The sequence below is a fragment of the Camarhynchus parvulus genome, chromosome 5 (assembly GCF_901933205.1).
Source record: "Camarhynchus parvulus chromosome 5, STF_HiC, whole genome shotgun sequence".
Lineage (NCBI taxonomy): Eukaryota > Metazoa > Chordata > Aves > Passeriformes > Thraupidae > Camarhynchus > Camarhynchus parvulus.
This window is the reverse complement of record NC_044575.1, coordinates 8,474,432-8,496,336: the sequence shown is the minus strand read 5'-3', so window position 1 is coordinate 8,496,336 and position 21,905 is coordinate 8,474,432. Positions and strand designations below refer to the sequence as shown.

The 21,905-nt window shown below is 47.8% G+C and overlaps 1 protein-coding gene across 1 annotated transcript; it reads right to left on the bottom strand.

The window, feature by feature from the left end:
- Nucleotides 1–1,104: 1,104 nt before the first annotated feature.
- RMDN3 (regulator of microtubule dynamics 3) lies at nucleotides 1,105–20,707 on the bottom strand. The gene is made up of 12 exons (XM_030950358.1): nucleotides 20,561–20,707; nucleotides 19,417–19,636; nucleotides 18,229–18,375; nucleotides 14,639–15,065; nucleotides 13,847–13,949; nucleotides 12,986–13,046; nucleotides 6,154–6,229; nucleotides 5,330–5,407; nucleotides 4,021–4,119; nucleotides 3,342–3,395; nucleotides 2,302–2,382; nucleotides 1,105–1,747 (listed from the first exon to the last, which is right to left on the bottom strand). Exons 1-12 carry the CDS (start codon nucleotides 20,703–20,705, stop codon nucleotides 1,694–1,696), a joined length of 1,545 nt encoding a protein of 514 aa, XP_030806218.1. The 5' UTR covers nucleotides 20,706–20,707; the 3' UTR covers nucleotides 1,105–1,693.
- Between the last annotated feature and the right edge of the window lie 1,198 nt (nucleotides 20,708–21,905).

Below are 21,905 nucleotides of genomic sequence, written 5' to 3'. Positions count from 1 at the left end.
AGGCCAGCAATGGCCACGGGAGCTGCAGGTTCAGTTCTGCTCCCTGCGCTGCCACATCCGGCAGGAAATCCCCGGGGGGGACAGAAACTCTCGGGGTGCACAAAATGCAGCATCTGTGACCCTGATCCTGCCTGGGCTCAGCGTGGGGGGCCAACCCCCCCAGGGTCAGCACTGCCCTGCCCTGGACCAGTCCCAGACACTGCCCCAGCTCCCAGCTGCTCCCGGGGCTGCCACCACATTCCTGACAAGGTGACAAAGGCCACAACTGCACTGGCACGAGCACAGGCCCATCACTCCATCCAGGTCCTCCAAATCCTCCCAAAGCTCCCCATCTGTGCTTTGGCCAGTGCCTGCCCCCCAGCCCTGCAGCATCCAGACCTGCAATCCAGGAAGTTTGAATGCTGGAGATCTGCTGCACTTCTCCCCTTCAGTGTTATTTTCAGGAAGTAACAAACCCACCAGAGTGCAAGGGGAAAAAAGGTGATTTAAGGAATGTTTTACTCACACGTTCCTCACTTTACCCCTCACAACCACCCCAGCATGAAACAGACATTCAGGAATTAGTGTTCAGTAGCTGCCATTGGAGTTTTAAGGAATACCAACAAAGCCTTGATAAAGATGTGGGGAATTCCACAACAGGTTTTCCTTCACCATCCGTGTCAGCACCCAGCACAATTCCCTGTTGCTGTTTGGTCCCCAGGAGCTGCAAGAGGAATGTCAGTCGTGGGCTTCACCTCCTCGGCGTTGCCTCGTTAGTCCAGGAGATAATTAATTCAAAGAGAATTCATCTGGTCAGTGGCAGAAGATCATCACAGCGAAACATCATCCTTGCCACAGGGTATTCCCACCCCTGTGGGCAGTTCCCTGATCAAGAACTACTTCCCAAACTCAGTCATTCCATTTAAACCACAGCAGCACAGTTTGGAGGGAAGTTTTCAGCCTTGTGTGACCAAAGACAGAAACATCACTGGGAGAAAATCCTGAAGTTTAAAATCCTATTCCTCACTTTTTTGACCAATGAACCTCTTAAAATCCAGTCTGGATTGTGCAGAAAAGTTCCTTGGTCCCACTTGGAAATTGATCTCCCCAAAACCCATTAAACAGTTATTACAACTGATGCCATTAATTAGTATGGAAAAGACAATACAAATAAACTGGAAAAAAATTTGGCTTAAGTTTTCCTCAGGAATGAATTGGGAGCTCACCAGCAAGGATTTCTGACAGGTAGAGAGTGTGATAGAAAAGATATATGTGCATATATATATATATATATAATATATATATAAATAAATATATATATATTTATACACACACACATAAAAAAATATATAATACATATTTATATCATAAAGTATCTATCTCCAATACATCTGCCATATATATATATATACACACACACATCTATATAATCACAAATGTTTTTACATCACAAACTCTACCTATAAACATTCCCCCCTTTTTTTCAGGAATGTAACATTTTTAGGGATCCTAAAATCAAACACATGCAGTGCTCTGCAAAAGAAAATAAATCACTCTTTTATCCCATTAATGCCAAGATGTTTTCCTGGATGTGCTGCTGGGTGTTTTCCTCTAAGCTCTCGTTGCTTATCCATGAAGTGTACTTGGAATTGTCAGGATGATGAAATCCATTTGGAATTTTACTGTCTCTGCAGTGGGATGAGTTTTTCCAAAATTATTCCTTACAGACTAAGCGCATCTCCTCAAGTTCCTTCTCACTTTCTGCATCCTGGAAATGCAAGAGGGAAATTCATAAACGTACAGCTTGATTAAAACAAATACAGAACACCATTTCCATTATTTTCCTTCAAACCAGCTTTTAAGCATATTGTGGAGTCCTGGTATGGCTTGGGTTGAAAAGGACCTCAAAGCCCATCCAGTTCCTGGGCAGGGACACCTTCCATAGCCCAGGTTACTCCAAGCCTTGGACACTTCCAGGGATGGGGCAGCCACAGCTCCTCTGGGCAACCTGTGCCAGGGTCTCAGCACCCTCACAGGGAAGGATTTCCTTCTAATACCTGATCCAAGCATCATCTCTTTCCATTTGAGGCCATTCTCCCTTCTCCTGTCATTCCAGACCCTTGCAAACCGTCTCTCTCCCTCTTTCCTGTCACTGGAAGGCCACAATTAGGGCACCACAAACTTCCCAGCCCATTTCTCCCAGCCTTTCCTCATGGCAGAGGTGCTCCATCCCTCCCAACCAACTTGTTGTCCCTCCCTGTGGCTGCAGTGGCCCAGCTGGGATGTCACAGGGTGGAGCAGAGGTGCAGAATCCATTTTTACCTCTTTGGTGTACCCTGGCAGCTCCGCGGCGAGGTCCATCCACAGCACCGCCGCCGAGGCGTTCCCGAGGTCCCTGTAGCACTGGGAAGGGAAATGCCCATGGGAGAGGGGTTAAATGGGAGAAAACAGACAGCAAATGGAACTGGGCACTGCTAAAAAGAGCTGTTTCTGCCTCTTCACCCTTTGCACTGGCATCTCCTGCAGTATCCCTCTGCCACCACACCTCAGAAGCGCCACCAGATCTTGAAATACTAAATATATTTCACTCTTTCTTTTTGGGGAAGGAGACTGGGTTTTGTTTGGACATTTTAAGGTGCCCCTGTGGTTTTCACCCTTTTCAAAGCTCTACTTTGATTTTCAGTTGGTGTTTCCCCTCCTCCTCACACCATTTTCTCCACAAAACCTCTCTCCTGGGACCACAGTGTTCCCCAGCCTGCTGAAAATGTAATAAATATTATCTACAGGAGTCTCAGGTCCCAAAATAGGCATGAAATATTCTCCATGTGACCAGCACCTGGGGCACAGTGATCCCTCTGGGAACAGGAAGATTTTGGGTGCCCAGAGAGTCTTGGGGGTGTTTGGAGACCATGAAATTCACCCAGGAAAAGGAAGTGGGTACTAAAATCCCCTCAGCAAGAGGGCTCAAGACTCCCATGCTGGACAGGGAAAGAGAAAAACCCTTTATCCTTTACTTCTCCCCATGATTCTCTGGCTTTATCACCACAGAAGTCGTGGTGGGGAAGGATTAAACCTCCAGCCCATAGCTGCCAAGTCACCATTCCTGCTTTATACAGAATTTCATCTGTTAAAAACCAGGGATGCTCCACTGGCTGACTCAAAGGCAAAACCCCTGAATTTTAAAGCCTCTGTACAAGGTGATTTGGCCTAAAAAGATTTAAAAGATAAAAGGAAATATTATCATCCTATAAAATTTTGCTCCTGCATGGAGTATTTTCCACCTGGTCAGCACTTTACAGCCAAAGGTGATTTTTAATACAAGTATTTCTTACCCTCTGAACAAACAAGAAGTGAGTGGTTACCTTGGCAATGTAAACTCTTCCTGCTTTGGAAAATCCAGGGCTCAGCTCCTCGACCTACAGGAACAGAGGCAGGGTGTGACAGGGAATAGCAGACATTAGGATATGCAAGGACACAGTTAATTCTTACTTCAGGCTCATTGCAGCTTTTAAAGAAAAAAAAATAGATGGCAGGAAGGAGAATCCTAATAAATACATAAAGCACTATGCCCCTGAAACCTTCAAGCAATTGTCTGGAAAAGTTTGAAATGGACAAGTCAGCCAGGCTTTAAGTAAAATATTCTGAGGGAGGAGCTGCCAGCTCCCAGACCCTGGAAGCACAGCCCAGATGTATCCAGTACTGAGCAAGGAATCACTGTGCAGCCTTAGAAAGGAAAACCAACCCCCTAAACCAATTCTCAACACTTTGGGCTGCAATTCTGACACCTTCAACATCCCATTCTTCTATCTGGCTATTCTGGAATGGACACTTCTCATCAGCTTTCCTTCCACCCAGGTCCTAGGCTGTGGGGAAGTACCAGGGAGGGATCCAAGCAGCCCAGTGCCATCCCTGTGAGCTGTGCAGGTCAGTGATGCTGTGAGCTGTGCACGTCAGTGATGCTGTGAGCTGTGCAGGACAGTGATGCTGTGAGCTGTGCAGGTCAGTGCTGCCCCTCCCCGGCCCATTCCCACCTTTCCTTACCCTCAGGAAGTTCTGCAGCGCGTCCTGCACCGTGGCTGTCAGGGGAGCCTCGAACAGCGCCGACACCGTCCTCTTCTCCAGCCAGCCCAGGTGGGCAACCTGCACAGACAAAAGGGCAACCTGGCCTGTCCATCCAACACCAGCACAGGAACAAGGGCTTGCCCACTCCCTGGGAGCTGCTCCTGCAGCAGGGAGGAAGCCAAACCCCTCAGCAGTGTTGGAATATTCCCATGGAGTATCCAAGTCCAGCCACAGAATTTAAACCCGATTTGCTTTCCCTTGTCCCAGGTCAGTTTTTGCAGTTCCCCACATCTGGGACATGGATGGCCCCAAATCCCAACCTGCCACGCTGCAGCCACACCAGTCCCCACCCATGTTCTCCCTTCTCCCAGCCTAAACCTTCCACAGGAACCTGCTCCCCTCCACCCTGTGATTCCTGGGGAGAGGCAGGCTGGAGCCTTCCCGCCAGATAATCATGGGATCATTTAGCTTGGAAAAGTCCTCCCAGCCCATGGAGGCCAACCTGTGACAATCCCCACGTTGTCACCCAGCCCAGAGCACTGACTGCCACCTCCAGGCATTCCCTGAACACCTCCAGGGATGGGGACTCCACCAGCTCCCTCTGACAATACCCTGTTTAATCCTGTACAATTCCAACGATGCAGACTAGATGAAGCACTACTATACTTCTCCACCTGTGGCTTTATTCCACAGCTTCAGCAGCTCCAGGCTGAGCATGAAGGAAGGATCTTTTTCCAGGAAGAGAGCCAGGAGCTCCCAGCAGTTCAGCTCAGGGCTGCTCTGTAATTCCCACTGTCAATTATCCCAGTTACAATCCCTGCACTGTGGCTCCATTCCCAAAAAAGTGCTTTCCAATGGCACAAATGGAACAGCAACAGTCACTGTAGACTTTTATTCCCTTTTTTAGGCTCTAAATCTGATTGAGAGCTTGGCATTTGACTCCAAGCTTTTCCCTGTCAGGAAGCACAAAGTAGCTGGCACATGCTGCCAGTGCTCCAATTCTGTGTGTGGCAGGGGCAGGGGGACACATGCAACACATCACACACCAACACTACGAGCAGAAGCTCCTCAGATGGCCTTGACCACATCCCTGTGTGCTCAGAGCATGCAGGGAAGGTTGTTTTTATCAAGCAAAGCGCTGGGAACAGGAAAGGAGCTTGCAGCTCAGGCTTTTCCTAACCCACCCTTTGCCATTTCCCCTCCCATGCCACCAGCAGTGACTAAAGCCCCAAGCTGGAGCTCTGAACCCTTCAGAGGCTGCCCAGGGGCTGAGAATAAACTCTCCTACCTGGTAACACCACCTTCCCAGCAGATAGTAGAGCTGTGGGTCCTGTGGCTTCAGGGCAATGGCTTTGTCAATGTGTTCCTGTGGGAAAGCAGCACCAGCACGTGTCACGTCTTTGTCAAAAGCAAGTAAAATACCCACCAGAGCAGGGGGAGAAAGAGGAAAGGAAGGAATCAACAACTTAAGTGTTAAAATTAGACTGGATTCAGTGAGCAAGGAAAAGCAGCATTTCTCCAGCCTCAGGGACAGGAATTTCTGCACACACACACACACACAAAGAAGCTGCCCTGCATTTTATTCCTGCTCCAAAGCTCTGCCATAACCTCACTTATCGTGCCAAAGGCTGATGGGGAAACAATAACCTGTGGCCTGTTCCATGAACATCCTTTTTCCCTGGAACATCCACAAGGCATCATACATCACTCCTAGTAATAATACTAGGAATTAAAAAAAGGGAATCTGAGGCAAATGAAATCCTCTTTGAGCAGTAACTGCTCCCTGGGAGGGTGTAGGTTGCTCACAGGCACATACTGCAGACAAGCTGGTGCTGTGTGTTGTAACCACACAATAATTCCATGTTTCAAGTTCTAAGACTCATCCTTTACCTAAATTCATTTGCACGATTTTTTTTCTTTTCTGCAGTTACAGTGTCTAAAACTGCAGAGTCACTCCCAAAAGGCATGGCTGGAATCAGCCTCCTCATCCCTGGCACCTCTGAAATCTACTGCTTCCCTCAGAAGAACTGGAGCCAATGTTCCCAATTTCCTGCTGCAGAAATGAGTGTTGTTTGATACTCACACAAAGCCCAGCACCTCCTGGCCACTCACCTTGAAAACATATCCAGCCTGGATGCGCTTGGGAATGCTCTCCTGCTCCGACACCTGCCCACAAAGGATGGCAAACCTGCATGGGGAGACACCTGCATGAGCCACCTGGGGCTGAATCCACACTGAATCCATATTTCCCTGCTGTCCATGGCTGCACAAGGAAGATCTACAAGTGCTCAAAGCCAGGCTGGACAGAGCTTGGAGCAGCCTGGGATAGTGGAAGGTGTCCCTGCCCATGGCAGGGGTGGAATGGGATGAGCTTTAAGGTTCCTTCCAACCCAAACCATCCCAGGATTTTGTGAAGTGCATTAAAGCTTCACACCTTAGTGGGGAAAACAAGGAATACAGCATATCCCTCACAGGGAAGAGACAAAAGCAGCAAAAATGTAGCACCCAGGAAGGAAGGAGCCGGAAGGATGAGGCAGCCAGAGGGGTCGGGTGTGACACAAACTCACTGCTCTGATGGCTAAAAACCAGGAGCAGCACACTTCCACACTGGAATTGTTTCTCTGAGCAGGGAAAGCTGTGCCAGGACCCAGAGCAGGGCAGAGTGAAGTTACTGCAGCAAGAGGCAGACTAAGAGCAGCTCTAATCAACTACAGGGCACAGCAACCTCCTTACACACAGCCCAGCTGCAGCACACAGGGCTCTACTTCCAGGGAAACACTTGGAAAACCTACCCTCATCCTGCAGCTGGGAAACAGAATGACACATGCTCAGTGTTGAAAGTGCAAAGCCATTTAGTTTTGTCCAGTGAGAGACCTTGAGTTGTGAGCCTGAGAAGCAAGGCCCCAGCAAAAGCAGTTATTGCACGAGCTGTGAAATCCAAGGTTAATTCCCTGTGGATTTGCACCCTCCCACCTCACCTCCTGCACCACAGTGGTTCAAAGTTTCCATCCCTGCATCACTTCCCAAGAAACAACAACAGCTCAGAGAGCTCTCAAATGGGACAGAACCTGCAGATGGCAGTTTGGCCTCTCCTATCCTGCTTGGGCTCTGGGAGTGGAGGACATTTCCATCCCTTCTCTGAGTTTGGTTCAAAAAATATCAAGTGGAACAGAGAGACAAATCAGTAACATGGCTCATTCTTGCAAAAAATGAAACTGAAAAGCAGAAAGATGCAAATAAAAATCCCCTTTCCTACACCCACACCCCATTGCTGCCACAGATACCAATATCCCAAAGCATCCTTTGGGATGATTAACCACAGCAGATGTGCAGGAATTTGTCAGGAGACCTTTAAATCTCCAATTACACTTTCCTCAGAGTCACAAAATCCCACAAATCCCCTCACACCTCACTGCTCCATTTCCAGTGTGTAAGCTACAGCACAAAGTCACGATTCCTGAACAATTTAACATTTTGCCTTAAATCCCTTCCTTTAATTTGTCAACTTTCTTGTGGAAAAGCTCTAGATCAGCTCTAAAATTCTTATTTTTCATGGTAATGGAAAGGATTACCAGATCAGTGGGTTATGGGACAAAAATCTTTTCCTGTTGCTGGGACTCCACAGCCCCACTCTGTTGTGTGCAGATGATGGAGTAAGTGTTTTTAGGATCTTCTCCAATTTGTTTCCCAGCCTGGACTAAACATCCCCAACCACAACATGACAGGGCTTGAGAAATACAAGCCAATAAAAAGCTTATTTTCTAAGATCGTGAGATAAAATATTCCTAGACAATAAATCACACAGTTGCTTCATGTCAAATATAAATTCCAGGATTTTTTTAACAGCCTGGTGAAATGTTGATAAAGAAGCCATAAAAGCAGCAGTAAATTAAATTTCAGTCCTATTTTGGTGCTATGAAATAAACTAAAAAATAGATATGGAAAGAGACACCTGATCTGATTTTCACTGTATTCCCAGGAAAGATGATTCTTCCCAACCCAGCTTTGCTGATCCCAGGTTCAGGGCCACTGGACTGTGGGGGATTTTCACACCCACAACTCTGCACTTCTGGGATTTTAGGCTCTGCTTTCTGCTGTTCTCTCCCCTGCTTGCTCAGCTTGGCAGGATGGAGTCATTTATTCCAGCTCATTCCACGAGATGCCTCGGGCTGAGCATCACCAGAGCACTGTGGAGGTGCAGGGGGGGCTGAACAGCAGCACCAGGAGAGATTAAAATAATGATGATGGAGATTTTCATCCCCTGTAACCACTGGGTGCCCTATGCATTACTGCTCAGATCCATCCAGAGCTTTCCTTAGGATATCTCTTGATTAATTAGTAGCCAGACTCCTCATTAAGCTGCTGACACACCAGGAATCTCAGCTCAGGATTTCCGCATTTATTAAAAAAATAAACTCTGTGGAAGGAGGAACCCCCAGCTGACAGAGCCTGATCTTCCAGTTTAAATCCCCAGGATTTAAGGACTTTTTGGGTTCTGCATTCTGACTTCCCTAGAAGCAGGACTCTGCCATGGAATACAGAGCAGCACCTCCCCTCCACAGTCAGCTAGCCCAAACACAGCTCTTAGCTCTTCTAACCACCTCCAAGACAGTTTTCCCAATATTTTGTGAGCATTCCCAGTTTTTTACCTTCCTGTGCACTGGGTAGATGTATGTGAGTCCCTGCACTTGAGTAAGGGGACAGGGAATTGGCAGGCAGGTATTTAGACTGCAACAACTAAAAATTAAAATAAGAATTTATGTGGGAATTAGTGCTTTGGGAGAGACAGCAGAATTCCCAGTGACTCCACCTGAAATTAATGACCAGCTGATCCTGAAGAGGTTGGGAAAAAAAAGCTTTGGCTCTTCCAAGGGGAGACAAGATGGAAGGAAGAAGTGAGGGAGGCTCATGTTCCCTCCCTCCTTACAGCCCACAAACATCCATATGGGAGAGCTCCTGGATTCTAGATGTTCACATTTCTGAATTCACCTTCCAGGGCAGACAAGTCAGGGGGCTGTATTCAGACAGCTCTAATTCCATGTTATTTTCCCTCCACTACATTCTGAACTATCTCCTAACACCTATTCTTACAGTTGCTCCTGCCCCATATCACACTGACAGCAAATTCCCTGTTTCATCTGCCTGCAGAACAGAAAATGCTCAGCTCATAAATTCAGAATCTGGCTCAGAACTGGCCAGATCTGGGCAATGATGCAGCAGGAGTGAAATCCTGAAGCAGTGCCAGGTGTTAAATGAAAGCCACCCCCCAGGCATATCCGGAATGCTGGGACTTTTCAAAAATCCAGGATCTGCCCACGGACAGCCAGATGTACCCACAGAACTGAAAAGGGCTGGTGATGAGCATGTTCCACCACACTGCCAGACTCTCCAGAAGAAAGGGCACATTCTGGAGACTCATCCAAGCCAATCCCACTTTTCCAAAACACACAGGATAACCCCAAGGGGGCTGGAGCTTAAGATTCCTCCCACAGCCAGGGCTTTCAGCAGGCAGTGCTTAATTTCCAGGGCAAGATGTCCAACTCAAACTACAGCTCCTGACACAGCACCTGCACCATTTTCCTCAGGTTTCTCTGAAATCCCTCTGGTTGCACTTCCAGTATTACTTTTAGCAAGAGGAATGGAAGCCAAGGCAAATCCAGAGCTCGCTCTCCTCTCCTGATCCCTAAAGCTGCTGCCCTGTGCTTACAGCTGTGCTGCAAACACCCACAGGGAATGGGCTGGGAATTCTACAAGGCCACAGTTGTTTCTCAATTCATTTCTGAAAGGTCTGTGCAGCCACTGATGCTCCATCCATCCATCCATCCATCCATCCATCCATCCATCCATCCATCCATCCATCCATCCATCCATCCATCCATCCATCCATCCATCCATCCATCCATCCATCCATCCATCCATCCATCCATCCATCCATCCCTAAAAGAAAGAACAGACTTGGGACCTTGCTCTGTCCTACTCAAGAGCTGAAATCAGTTTAAATGGACAAAAGCTCCACCTGCTCAGGGGTCTTTGACAATCACAGCAGAGAAGGGCTCTGGTGTCCAAATCCAAGGTAAGAACCAGGTCATTGTAAGTCAGGAGCAGAGAGGCTCTAAGGTGATTCCCTGTGAATCCCTCACTTCCCACACACAGATCTACTCCTAAGGCACTAAATGCATTTAATGCCCAACACAACTCCCACATTTCCCAAGGGAACATCCCAAGGGCAGCATGGGCTGGATCAGCCCCCCTGGACAAGGCTGGCTTGTCTGTGCAGCCCTGACCAAATTCCTGCTCCATTGTGCCCAGAGATGGCTCCCTTGGCACCGGCCAGCGTCCAACAGCACCAGCCACAAGCAGAGCTTTGTCCCACACTCCATGGCCAGGGCAGAGCCATGAAAGCCTCTCCTTTGTGCTCAGGCAAGTCCCAAAGCCAGGCCAGACAAGCCCCACACACTGCTCTCTCTGGCACTCCTGAGAAACCACTTTTCCTCCTGCTGTCAGATCCTTCCAAGCCCAAAAGGAGCTGTAGCCAGCAGTACAGCTTCCCAGCAGAAATCCTTCCCTTCCCCAGTTATTTTCTTTCTTTGTTTCTTTAAAATATCAGTGGTGACTGAACAACAACAAGGCACTGAGGGGAGAAATCCTTCCTTGAAATGGTAACTGTAGGAAAAGTACCTCTTGTCTTCCTCAGCTCCTCAAAGAACTGGGAATGGTGTGGGCAGCAGGAGGAAATAACAAGCACAAAACACAACGAATAAGCACCAAAAGCCAGCACAATTTCATCTGAAGGAATCCACAAACTTTCAAGAGGCAATTGATAAAACAGAAAATCAACATGAAATGATAAACACAGAGAAAAAACTCAGCCCAGGAATTCCTGCACCACCAGGCTTCACACAGCCTGTGTGGAGAGGCAGCATAATAACTGGGAATATTTCCATTAAAGTGGCCATTTGGGATGCAATGGGAAAGAGAAAATGATGGTGTGTGCTGCTGTGTGTAGAAGAAAGAATGCAAAGAACCATCACACCAGCACAAAGCCATGCCACTCTCCCAGCTTGTGTCCTGCACTGAATCCCTCCACTTTTGTCTGAAAAACTACAAGGAAGAGGGAGAAGGATATTGGAAAGACAACATGGGTGGTGAGGGATAATAAATTATTCCCCTGTGACAGAAGATAATAAAGGATTCTTCAGCAAGGAAATTAGTCACTAGAGAGAAATATGACAGAACAAAACTGTAATTTAAATAAATGTGAACAATGTTCCCTGATCGCTTCCCCCAAGACCTGGGGCATCAAATCCACCCAAAAAAGCTTTAAAACCTCTGCTGCTTTTTCTCCCCAGGGTAAATTCAATTAGCATAAAGAAAGACTGCAATTAAGCCAGCTTGTGACCACTTCAGAGCTGGGAAGGGAATAATTTCCTGTTCTATTCGTGGCAGAAAATAATAATTTGTGTGCTGATAAAGGGAGTTACATACTCACTCCCAAGAAATCCCACACCTCCCACATGCTGCTCTGCTGCTTCCTTCCTCCAGCTGCCCCGGAGAATTGGAAACAAGATGTAGCTGTGCAGGAAGGAGCCTTATCCCTGTTTGGGAAAGGGGTCTGAGGGACCAAGAACTGTCCCAGACTTGGAATTCCAAGGCAAAACTGTCAACATTTGGACACTGGAATAGAACCTGGCTTTGTAAAATACAAATTTTAAGATTCACCTTGGCAACTAAACCCCATTCATTCAAAGATGTTAAGCCAGCAGGTAAGAGCCCAGCACCATGATCTGCTGGAGAATTTCCTGCTCCCAAATTCCTTCTTCCAATCAAAGCTTTAATTGAGAGCAGTAATTCATTACCAACAGATGAAATACAGTTTTAGGATGATAAAGGCACTTATTCAGATGCAGTAGTTCAAAACAATCCTTCAAGGAAATCTACTCCTTGCAAGAGCACAGATCTTGTTTGGCAAAGACACTCAGCAACCTCTTTTCCAATAGTTTTCATTAAAGAAGAAAAAAAAAAAAAACCTTTTATTCTAATTTAAGTGCTGTCAATCCTTCAGTGCAACTGCTGACAAACACCATTCACAGAGGAATTCACCAGAGTAACAGAAAAGAAACAGAAACAGTTCCCTTATCTCCAAATACCTGTGCCACTCCTCAAACTCTCTTTTGGAGTAATTTTTATAAAGGCCATGTAAAAATCCCCCATAAGAGCTGGAAGCACAGCCTGCTCATCCAGGCTGCTGAAGGCAGCAAGGTCCTTCCCCCTCTCCTGCCTCCTTCCCTGAAAGTCTGGGCAGAAATGTTGGTCACCACTGCCTGGCTGAACTACAAATCATCTCTTCTTTTAGCATGGAACAAATACATAAAATATCTCTGTTTAAATAAAAAAGAGCCACGTGCTGCTGTGTCCCTACATGTCCAAGCCAAGGGCCCTGCAGGGGGACGAGAGCAGAGCCAGCAGTGCCAGAAAACATTTCCAGGAGACTCTAAAAGCCTTTCTGCTGAGAGTGATGGATCTCCTTCCTCCAGAATTAAGTGGAAAATAGGGAATTTGGCAGAGCACCAAGCTCACACTCCCAGGCCTGGCTGATGGAGTCAAACACATCCCCTCTTGCCTCAAAAGCAGCTCCATCTGGGAGCTTTTCCTCCAGAACTCTTCAGAGAGAAATTCATAATTAAGTTGCTGTAAGATACCCCAAATTTATTCCCACCATCACAACCAAACCTACTGTCTGTCAAGTTATTCCTTACACCAAGTAAGGAAAGCTGTTAAAAATGGCTTTTTATGGAAAAACACCACCAGTGTGGCACAGTGCAAGTAACAGCAAAGAAGTTTGTGGGGGTTTGTATTTTATTTTTTTTAACTGCAGCTCAGCTCACAAAAAACTCCAGGTCCTTTTCCTATACTTCTTAAAAGCAAGAAGTAAAAAGTCACTTACCACTGGTGGCACTCAGCACTTTGATCCCAATTCTGCAAGGTAAGTTCCAGCTCTTCCTTCCCTGGAACAAAAAAAAGTAGTCAGAGGTAAGAAATTCAGTTGCTTTCTATCCCAGTATCTTTCTCTGAGGCTGTCAGAGTAACAGAACAGCATAAAAGTCATATATTTGTCAATTTGGTAATGCATTTGGCTTGGAAACATCCATACATAATTTTATCCTCTGGCAGGTTCAAAAGGCTGAAAACTAAGCACCTATTGATGGCTAAAAGGACAATATAAAACTTAGAATTCCATGTTCAAATGGCTCCACTGATTCCCAGAAAAGAGTAATTATATTAGCTACATCATTAAGTAACTCTATTTAGTTATGCGCATATTAAACAAGACAGAAATTATTTAAACTAATATCTTTTATTGCACATCTTAACTGTAATAAAGATTATTTTTTTCTCTATTCTGACTCACCTAAAATCTTGCAGATACCTTTGAGGTAGTAAAGAACAAAGAGGGAATGAAATTAAAGAGAATTTAAAAATAGGTATTGTTTTTAGATCTGTACGTGCTGGCAACAGAGAAAATCCAGTGTGCTACAGCAAAGCTTGTTTATTTTATATTTATGGTTTATTTTAGTATCACAGAGAAATGGATGACAGGTTTGAGAAACAACTTTCCCAGCTCTAAGCAGGTCTCAGCCTGTTTAGACTCTTTCACAAAGCTCCATTTTTAAACAAAAAAATTAGTTTAAAGCGTTGCTTCCCACCAGATTCTAGGGAAACCCAATAAAACCACGGCCCTGCTGGCAGCTGGAGGGGCTGTGCAGCTGAGTGCCAGCCCTCCTTTGGGGCAGCAGGAACTCCTTACCCCCTGTGGCATAGGACCTCCTCTCGTCCTTGTCCTCTGTCAGCTCCCACATGTCGCAGTGCGCCCGCGCCAGGCGCCACAGGAACTCCCGCTGCCCCGCGTACTGCAGGGAACACAAACACCCCACAGCAGGTCAGCACCACGGCTGAGCAGGGCACTCACAGCTCAGGTCATGCAGGGATCTTTCTAAGCCTTAAAATGCCCCAATTCCAAAGGAAGCACAGTGGAACCACAGCGAGGGCGAGTTTAGAACTCAGTGCTGCAGAAGAGTTCCCTGAGCTGGGAGCTGCAGGGGCACCTCCAGTGCTGTGCCCAGCTCTGGGCTTCTCAAGTCAGAAAGACAGTGAGGGAGGGGATGGGGCATGTCCAGGGAAGGGAACAGAGCTGGGGGGACTCAGCCTGGAGAAAAGGAGGCTCAGGAGGGACCTTTTCCCTCTCCACAACTCCCTGACAGGAGGGGGCAGTCAGGGGCATCTGGGCTCTGCTCCCAAGGAACAAAGGATAGGACAAGAGGAAATGGCCTCAAGTTGTGCCACAGCAGGTTTAGGTCGGACACCAGGAGGAATTTCTTCCTGGAAAGGGTGGTCAGGCAATGGAAGGGGCTGCCCAGGAAACGTGGTAGAGTTCCCATCTCTGGAGGTGTCCAAGGAATGACTGGACATGGCACTCAGTGCTCTGGGCTGGGTAACAAGGTAGGGATCATTTCCAGGTTGCACTTTGAGAGAAGAAACCCCTCCTGACATCCAAGTAGACCCTCCCCCAGTGCTGGAAAATACAACAAGGCACCTATACCGCCAGCTTGTTGTTGAGGAGCAGCTGGAAGCCCTCTCTCCTGTCCTGCTCATCCCCGCTGTGCAGGCGGTCAGCCTGCTCCAGGAGCTGCCCCAGCCCCTCCTCCAGCGAGATCTCTGGGGACAGAGGGCTCTGATCCTCGAGGGGCAGCTCCACCGAGTCCCCGATGGTGTCACAGCTCTCATCCTCGGGGGGCAGCTCCAGCGAGTCCCTGTGCAGGCTCCTCACAATGTCACAGCTGTCACCCTCGGGGGGCAGCTCCAGCGAGTTCCTGTGCAGGCTCCTCACGATGTCACAGCGGTCATCCTCGGGGGGCAGCTCCAGGGAGTCCCTGCGCATGGTCCTGACGGTGTCACAGCTCACCTCGTCCTCGCTCTCCCGCTCCGACTCCCGGTCATAGTCGGACTCAGCGTTGGCCGTGGTGTAACTTTGGGGGAAGAAAACATCACCAAAGTGGTTTGAGGAAAGGAGAGGAAGAGTATCTTGGCTTATCCCAGAGAAAACTGCACAACCCAAGTGTCCCACACAACCTCGTTTCTCATATCACCCTCAGAAAGCTGAAGGATGAAGGTGACAACACAGTTAAGTCCCAAGTTTTGTCTCACAGTTAAGTCTCAGTTTTGAGCAACCTGCTCTATGGAAGGTGTCCCTGCCCAGGGCAGGGGTGGCACTGGATGAGTTTTAAGGTCCCTTCCCACCCAAACCATTCCAGGATTCTAATTGTCCCCACCTCCCCTGCACACCCTGTCAGCTCTTCCTAACCGTGATTCTGTAAAGCTCAGATCAGAGCTGCTGAAAATAGAGAAAATTAAGCTCCCCCAGCATTAAAGCTGGGAATTTAAAATTTGAAATTTGAACCAGGGCTACACAGTGATACCGCAGTAGGAGGGAGTCTACTTACAGAGCTGATTCCTTTTCAAACAAGACTATCTGTCTTGTTTGGAAAGGAATCCAATCCTCACTTTGACCTGCAAGCTCTTAACTACAGAACAAGCACAAATCAGCCAGTCATTTCAAAATGTGCACTTGAACACAGGGCCATTGTTGATTTAAGTCAGTAACTGCCCAAGAGAACTTGAGCAGTTCTGCTGGATCTGAGTTCCCTGCACTCTGGGGGCACTGGGTACCTCCAGCTGTGCTTCCCTGTGTCCTGGCTGATTGCTCCTCCCAGGGACAGCCCTGTGGCCCTGCCTTTTTCTGGGGACACAGATATGTGACCACAGCCCCTATCTGAAGGAGGCAGTGACAGGGCTTTGCCCACACACAGATAACAAGACACGTTTGGCTATCAAAGCTTCCTGAGAACCATCCCTAATTCTCAGGAATTCCCCTCTCTGCTCCCTCCAACCCTCACCCAGACTTTCAAAACCCCACCACGTTGTCCTGAAACATTCTAAGGCAAGAAATAAAGCATCAGCCTCACACTGCAAAGGCAGCAAAGCGAGGATGCCATGCTGGAGATGACACTGAATTAATGGACAACCAGCACAAGGGTAGGTGACTCTGGCACAGCTCTGCCCCAGACTAAAACTCTCATTTATTTACATTTCTTAATATTAATGACATTATTAGTTCTCTAGACCACCCCATTTCCAGTAACTAAACACAAACTCCTCGAATTCCCTCATTTCCCCATCCTAACCCCCAACATTTTACTGGCAGCTGCCAAGATTTCAGCCCTTCAACTCAAAAACCAACCGTGTTTTCTGCCAGACAGCCCCTACAAGATTCTGCCAGTTCAAAAAGACAAGGGAACTCAAAGTTTTCAGGGAGATTAAGGGATTTAGGTGTTATCAGCCTGTTTTCCTCAGTTTACAACGATGGAAAGCTCTAGAATGCTTTAATATGGCAATCCTGAAAGAAAACAGCCCATGGGAAGAAGAGATGAAGAAGCCCAAAACCACACAGGGAAATTAAGCAGTACAACCCCCCTGAAAACTCTTGGGAGATTTTTGGGAATTGTGTCTGAAATTGGAGAAGCTGCTCATGCCCACGTGGTTCACAAAATAAAGCTGAAACTGGGGGTTCTCTGTTTTGAATTCCACTGAAAGAATTCAGCAAGGAACACCCAGCTGAAATCCATGTGCTGGCAACAGACTCATTCCTCCTCCCAGTGCCTGCTCCAAAGCTTCAATAGGTTTTTCCAAAATTTACATTTCCTACTCTGAAAATGCTACTTTTCAAAGACATTCACATCCCTAGCAGACAACACTACAGGAAGCTGGTCCTGGCCTGACTGATATTTTCACACCTCTCTGTGTAGGACCAAAGTGAGGCATTACCTAAGATTCCAGTTTTAAATCAGGTGAGAGCTGCTAATCCACCAATCTCCACACTGGTCATTACAGCTAATTACAGATGTAATTAAAAGGTAAGGACTCTACCAACCATCTCTGGATTCCCAATAAATTAATGAGGTTTTGCAGTGAAATACACCCCTGTCCCCTCAGGAGGTGCCTTTTCTGTAACTCTGAATTCTTAGCCTCTGTCACAATTCACAAATTTCTATGATTTAAGAACAGCCAGGGCTGGGATGTGTGGACAAACCCCCTTTTCCAGCAGGTTTACACAAACCATTATCCTCTGGTGACTCAGTGCATCTGCTGTTACCCAAACACCCAAGCCCTGCCTTGAGCACCAACTCCACAGTTCTAAAATCTGTTCTGCAGCCTTGTTACCTATTACACCACCATGAATCACTCCCTCCCTAATTCCCCTCCCATCCCAACACCCACCTGAGCTGAATGAAGCTCTATAACCCCAATGATATCACCCTCACCAGCTCCAGTTATTAGAGACAAACATGGGCTTAGGGCAGTCCCAAATCCCTGTCCTTTGTCCTGACAGGACAAATCCCTGCTGAAATGCCAGCTGGCACCATCCCTCAGAACATTTGGCTGCCCAAATTCCCCCTGTAATGCTCCCACTGCTCTAAAATCCCTCTTTAAATGACATTTCATCCCAAATACTCTGGGAAAATGTATATAGCAGCACCACCTGTTTTTGGACACACTTCCATACCCCAAAAGCTACAGAAGTGGTCAAATTCAGGCACAAAGGAGCAGCATTGCCTCAGAAAATCAGCAGTCACAGGTGCAGGAGAACTTGTTACCTGTCTTGCTATAGAACCTGCAGCTATACTGGCATTTTTAATGATGTTCTTACACCACACAGAATTTTCTGTCGTGTGCAGGGCCAGGAGTTGGACTTGGATGATCCTCCTGGGTCCCTTCCACCTCAGGATATTCACTGATAAGATGATTTGATCATTTTAATATAATATAACATAAATTGTCTGGAAATTTGATTTCTAAACTCTCTCACTCCATTGCCAGGCTGGACTCGTACTTCCCTTCCTTCTGCAAGGTTCCTTAATCAAATTGTTTCTTTAAAACCCCTCAAAAATTTTTTTTTCCTTCTCTTAAAGGATCATTTTAGATCTCTCAGTCTGGCCCTGGCAGTACCACACTTACTGTAACAAAAGCAAATTAAAACAGGCTGTAGGGGAAGAAAATTCCCTTCTTTACGTTCTAAACTGCCCAGATGTGGCACCAAATCCCCTAAAACATCTGTCCCAGTGCCCTGCTTACCCCCCTTCACTCTCTCCATCATCTGTGTTGGGATTCCTTGAGCTGGTGGTGAAATAAATGGAGCTGGAGCCTGTGGAGTCACTTCTCTCCCTGGAGAAGGGGAACTTCCTCCGGCGAGCCACGCGCTGGGTTTCTTCCAGGTGGGTCCTGCAGGGAGAGAAAAAGGAAGAGAAATAAATATTTGCTAGTGAAATATCTGCCATTCCCCTTCTCCTCTCCAGCAGACTCCACCCAATTCCCTTTATAGGCAAAGAATTCCCAAGGTGGTTCACTCCTGTTTATACAAAGTCAAATGGAGCTGATGTTGTACTCTGTATAATACATATAATATATTTTAATATATTATATATATTTATATATAACTATATATTATATATTATACTATATATAATATATACTATATAATGTATCTAATATAATGCATTCTATAATATATATGATATAATATACAATTATATCATATATATAAGGTATCATATATAATTAAAATTATATATAACATAATGTATTATTGTATTATGTATTAATGAATTATTATTATATAATATACATACATTATACAATATATCTATTATACATAATGTATATAATATAATGTATTATATATTATATTTTATATATATTATGTGTTTATATTATCATATATAACATATTATATATATAAAGTATATATATGATATACATTACATATATACACATTATATCTATTACATAGGATATAAAGTATATTGTAAAGGATACAATATACAGTTATATAATATATATTATACATATAATGTACAATTAAATAGCATATACTATATAATATAATGTATCTAATAGAATATATCTGCAGGTAAACAAATCCTCTTTCATGGAAAACCCATGGACAATCCTTAGAGAATCCATAGATGCGATGTTCATCCAACCCCTGCAACAGGAACTGGAGTGACAGAACAGGTTCAGACTGGAAGAGGGGGAAATTTAGGTTGGATTTAGGGAATGGATCTTTCCCTGTGAGGGTGTGCAGCACTGCAATGGACTTCCCAGAGAAGCTGTGGCTGCCCCATCCCTGGAAGTGTCCAAGGCCAGCCTGGGCTAGAGGAAGGTGTCCCTGCCATGGGTGGGTGGGCTCTGAGGTCCCTCCCAGCCCAGGCATTCCCAGCTCCCGGGATGCTGTGGCTGTTTCCCAGCAGAGAGGGGCAGTACCTGACTTCCCCCACGATCTCCACGGCCAGGTCCTGCAGGCTGTTCCGCAGCTCCTCCACCTCCTTCCTCAGCTCGGCCACGTTCCTCACCACGAAGTCCAGGCGCTCCAGCAGCTCCAGCTGCTCGTCCTGCCTCAGCAGCAGGGGGCTGGGCACGGCTCCATCGGCGGCTCCAGCTCCCCCCACCGGGAGCAGCGCCCCGGGCACGGGCACGGCCTTGCCTGCAGCACAGCACAACGAGGGTCACATCCCACATCCCAGCAGGAAAGGATTCCAGGGGGAGGGAAATGTGCATGGCTCTGCTGCAGGGCAAGGCTGGGAGAACTGATTGCTCAGCCTGGAAAAGTGAAGCCTCTGCGCTGACCCAACTGCCCCTTAAAGGAGTCTGAAGGAAAAATGGAAGAGAGACTCTTTGCAAGGGTCTGGAGTGATAGGACACAGGGGAATAACTCCAAACTAGAAAAGAGGAGATTTAGATGGGACATGGGAAGGAATCTTTCCCTGTGAGGGTGCTGAGGCCCTGGCCTCAGTGTCTGCCTGAAGTGTCCAAGGCCAGGCTGGATGGGGCTTGGAGCAACCTGGGCTAGGGGAAGGCGTCCCTGTCCAAGGCAGGGGGTAGGACTGGATGAGCTTTAAGGTCCCTTCCCACCCACACCATTCCAGGATCCCATTATTCTTTGATCACTGTGAAAAGCACGGTTTCATTTTCTGTTCCTGAAGTTTTGCACAGACGTGGAAGAAACCCAGCAAGTTCAGGGTTCCAAACCAGCATTTCTAAAAGCCCAACACTCCAAACCTGACTTCCCCCTATTCCAGCCCCACTCCCCCTTATTCCAGCCCTGCTTCCCCATTCCATCCCATCCCGTTCCCCACACTGAATCCCTATTCCCCCCCACTCCAGCCCCATTTCCCGCAGTACAACCCCACTCCCCCCGTTTCAACCCCATTCTTCCAACTCTAATTGCGTTTCTCCCTACTATTCCTATTCCAGCCCCACTCGTCTCTATTGCAACCCCATTCCATTTCCTCCATTCCAGCTCCGTTCCCCCTATCCCATGTGCCCCATTCCAGCCCCATTCCTCTCTATTCCAACCCCATTCCCCGCATCCAGACCCGGCTCCCCCGCCGCTCCATCCCGCTCGTACCGGGGCGCGGCTGCCCCGCCGCCTCCTTGGAGCGGCGGCGCATGACCCAGAGCACGCCGAGGCAGAAGCCGGCGCCCGCCGCCAGCCCCAGCGCCATCCCCAGCCGGGGCCCGGCCCGGGCCGGCTCCGCCACCGGCACCGCCATGGCCGCTCCGGCCGCGCGGCACCGCCCGCGGCGCGCCGCGATGGCGTCACTGAGACGCGACGACGGGGGAGGGAAGGGGTGGTGCATATGTGCGTGACGCCATCGGCGAGGCCACGCCCACGGCGGCGCGCGTGTCGCGACACCTCGACATGGCGGGGACAGGAACCCGGCCCCGGAGCCGGGCCGCCCTCCGCGGGGGTCACCGCCGGCCCACAGGGCCGCAATCCGCGGAGTGTCCTGGGAAAAACCCCCCCCAGGGCCGCCGGCTGCCACCTGCTGCCACCTTGGTAGCTGTCCCGCCGTGGTGACAACACCTCGGCCCGAGGGTGCAGGGGACAGGCCGGGGGCGCAGGGGACAGGCCGGGTGTCCCCGCACAGCCCCGCGCTCTGTGGGCGCTCCCACACGCGGGAGAAAACCCCGCTGGGTTTGGGGTTCAGCTTGCAGCAGTGAGGGACAAAAATTGGGAATTTGGGGTGCCCAAATTTCAGGAGCTGAGCAGGACAGGGTTATTGTAGGGAGGGAGCTGGGCGCGGGGCTGGCTGTGGGATTGTGAGCACAGAGCCAGCAGTTTGTGGGATGAGATAACGGATTTTAGGTGGAATAGGCCAAGGAGATGGGAATGGCCATACAATAATCTCAAGCATTTGAGGTTGGAATTCTCCCTTCTACAGGAAATGTGGTGGGATCCCCCAGGAAGAACTTCTTAACCCCAGAATCACTGAAATTAGAAATACCTTTTTCTGGAAGAGCCAAAGGATTCCTTAGGAAAAGGTACCAGCCAGGAGAGGGAAAACCCTCAGTGTGTGCTCCCCCAAACCTGGGGGTTTGGGTGACAGCAGGATTTGGGCAGAGCCAAAGAACCTTCTGCTTCCCTTTTTCTGAATTATTGGGAGCAATTCCGAGCCCAGTGCAAGAGAGTTGGGAGCAGCCAGCTGGGAGCCAGAGGGTGATAAGGTGCTTTGGGATGATGGATGAGATCTGGCTGCCTCCCAGATTTTGGTATCTCCTCAAGAAATTCAATATTAAAATGTTACATATAGTTCTGTTCTCATTTCCTCTTTTTTTCCTTCCTATCTTTTTCCCCCAGGAAAGAGCCACATAAGAGTCAGAGCCAGAGCTGGGCAGGCTGCCAGAACCCTGGCTAGTTCTCCTTTAATTTCTGGAAAGGTCTGGGTTTCATATCCATATCATTCCCTGCA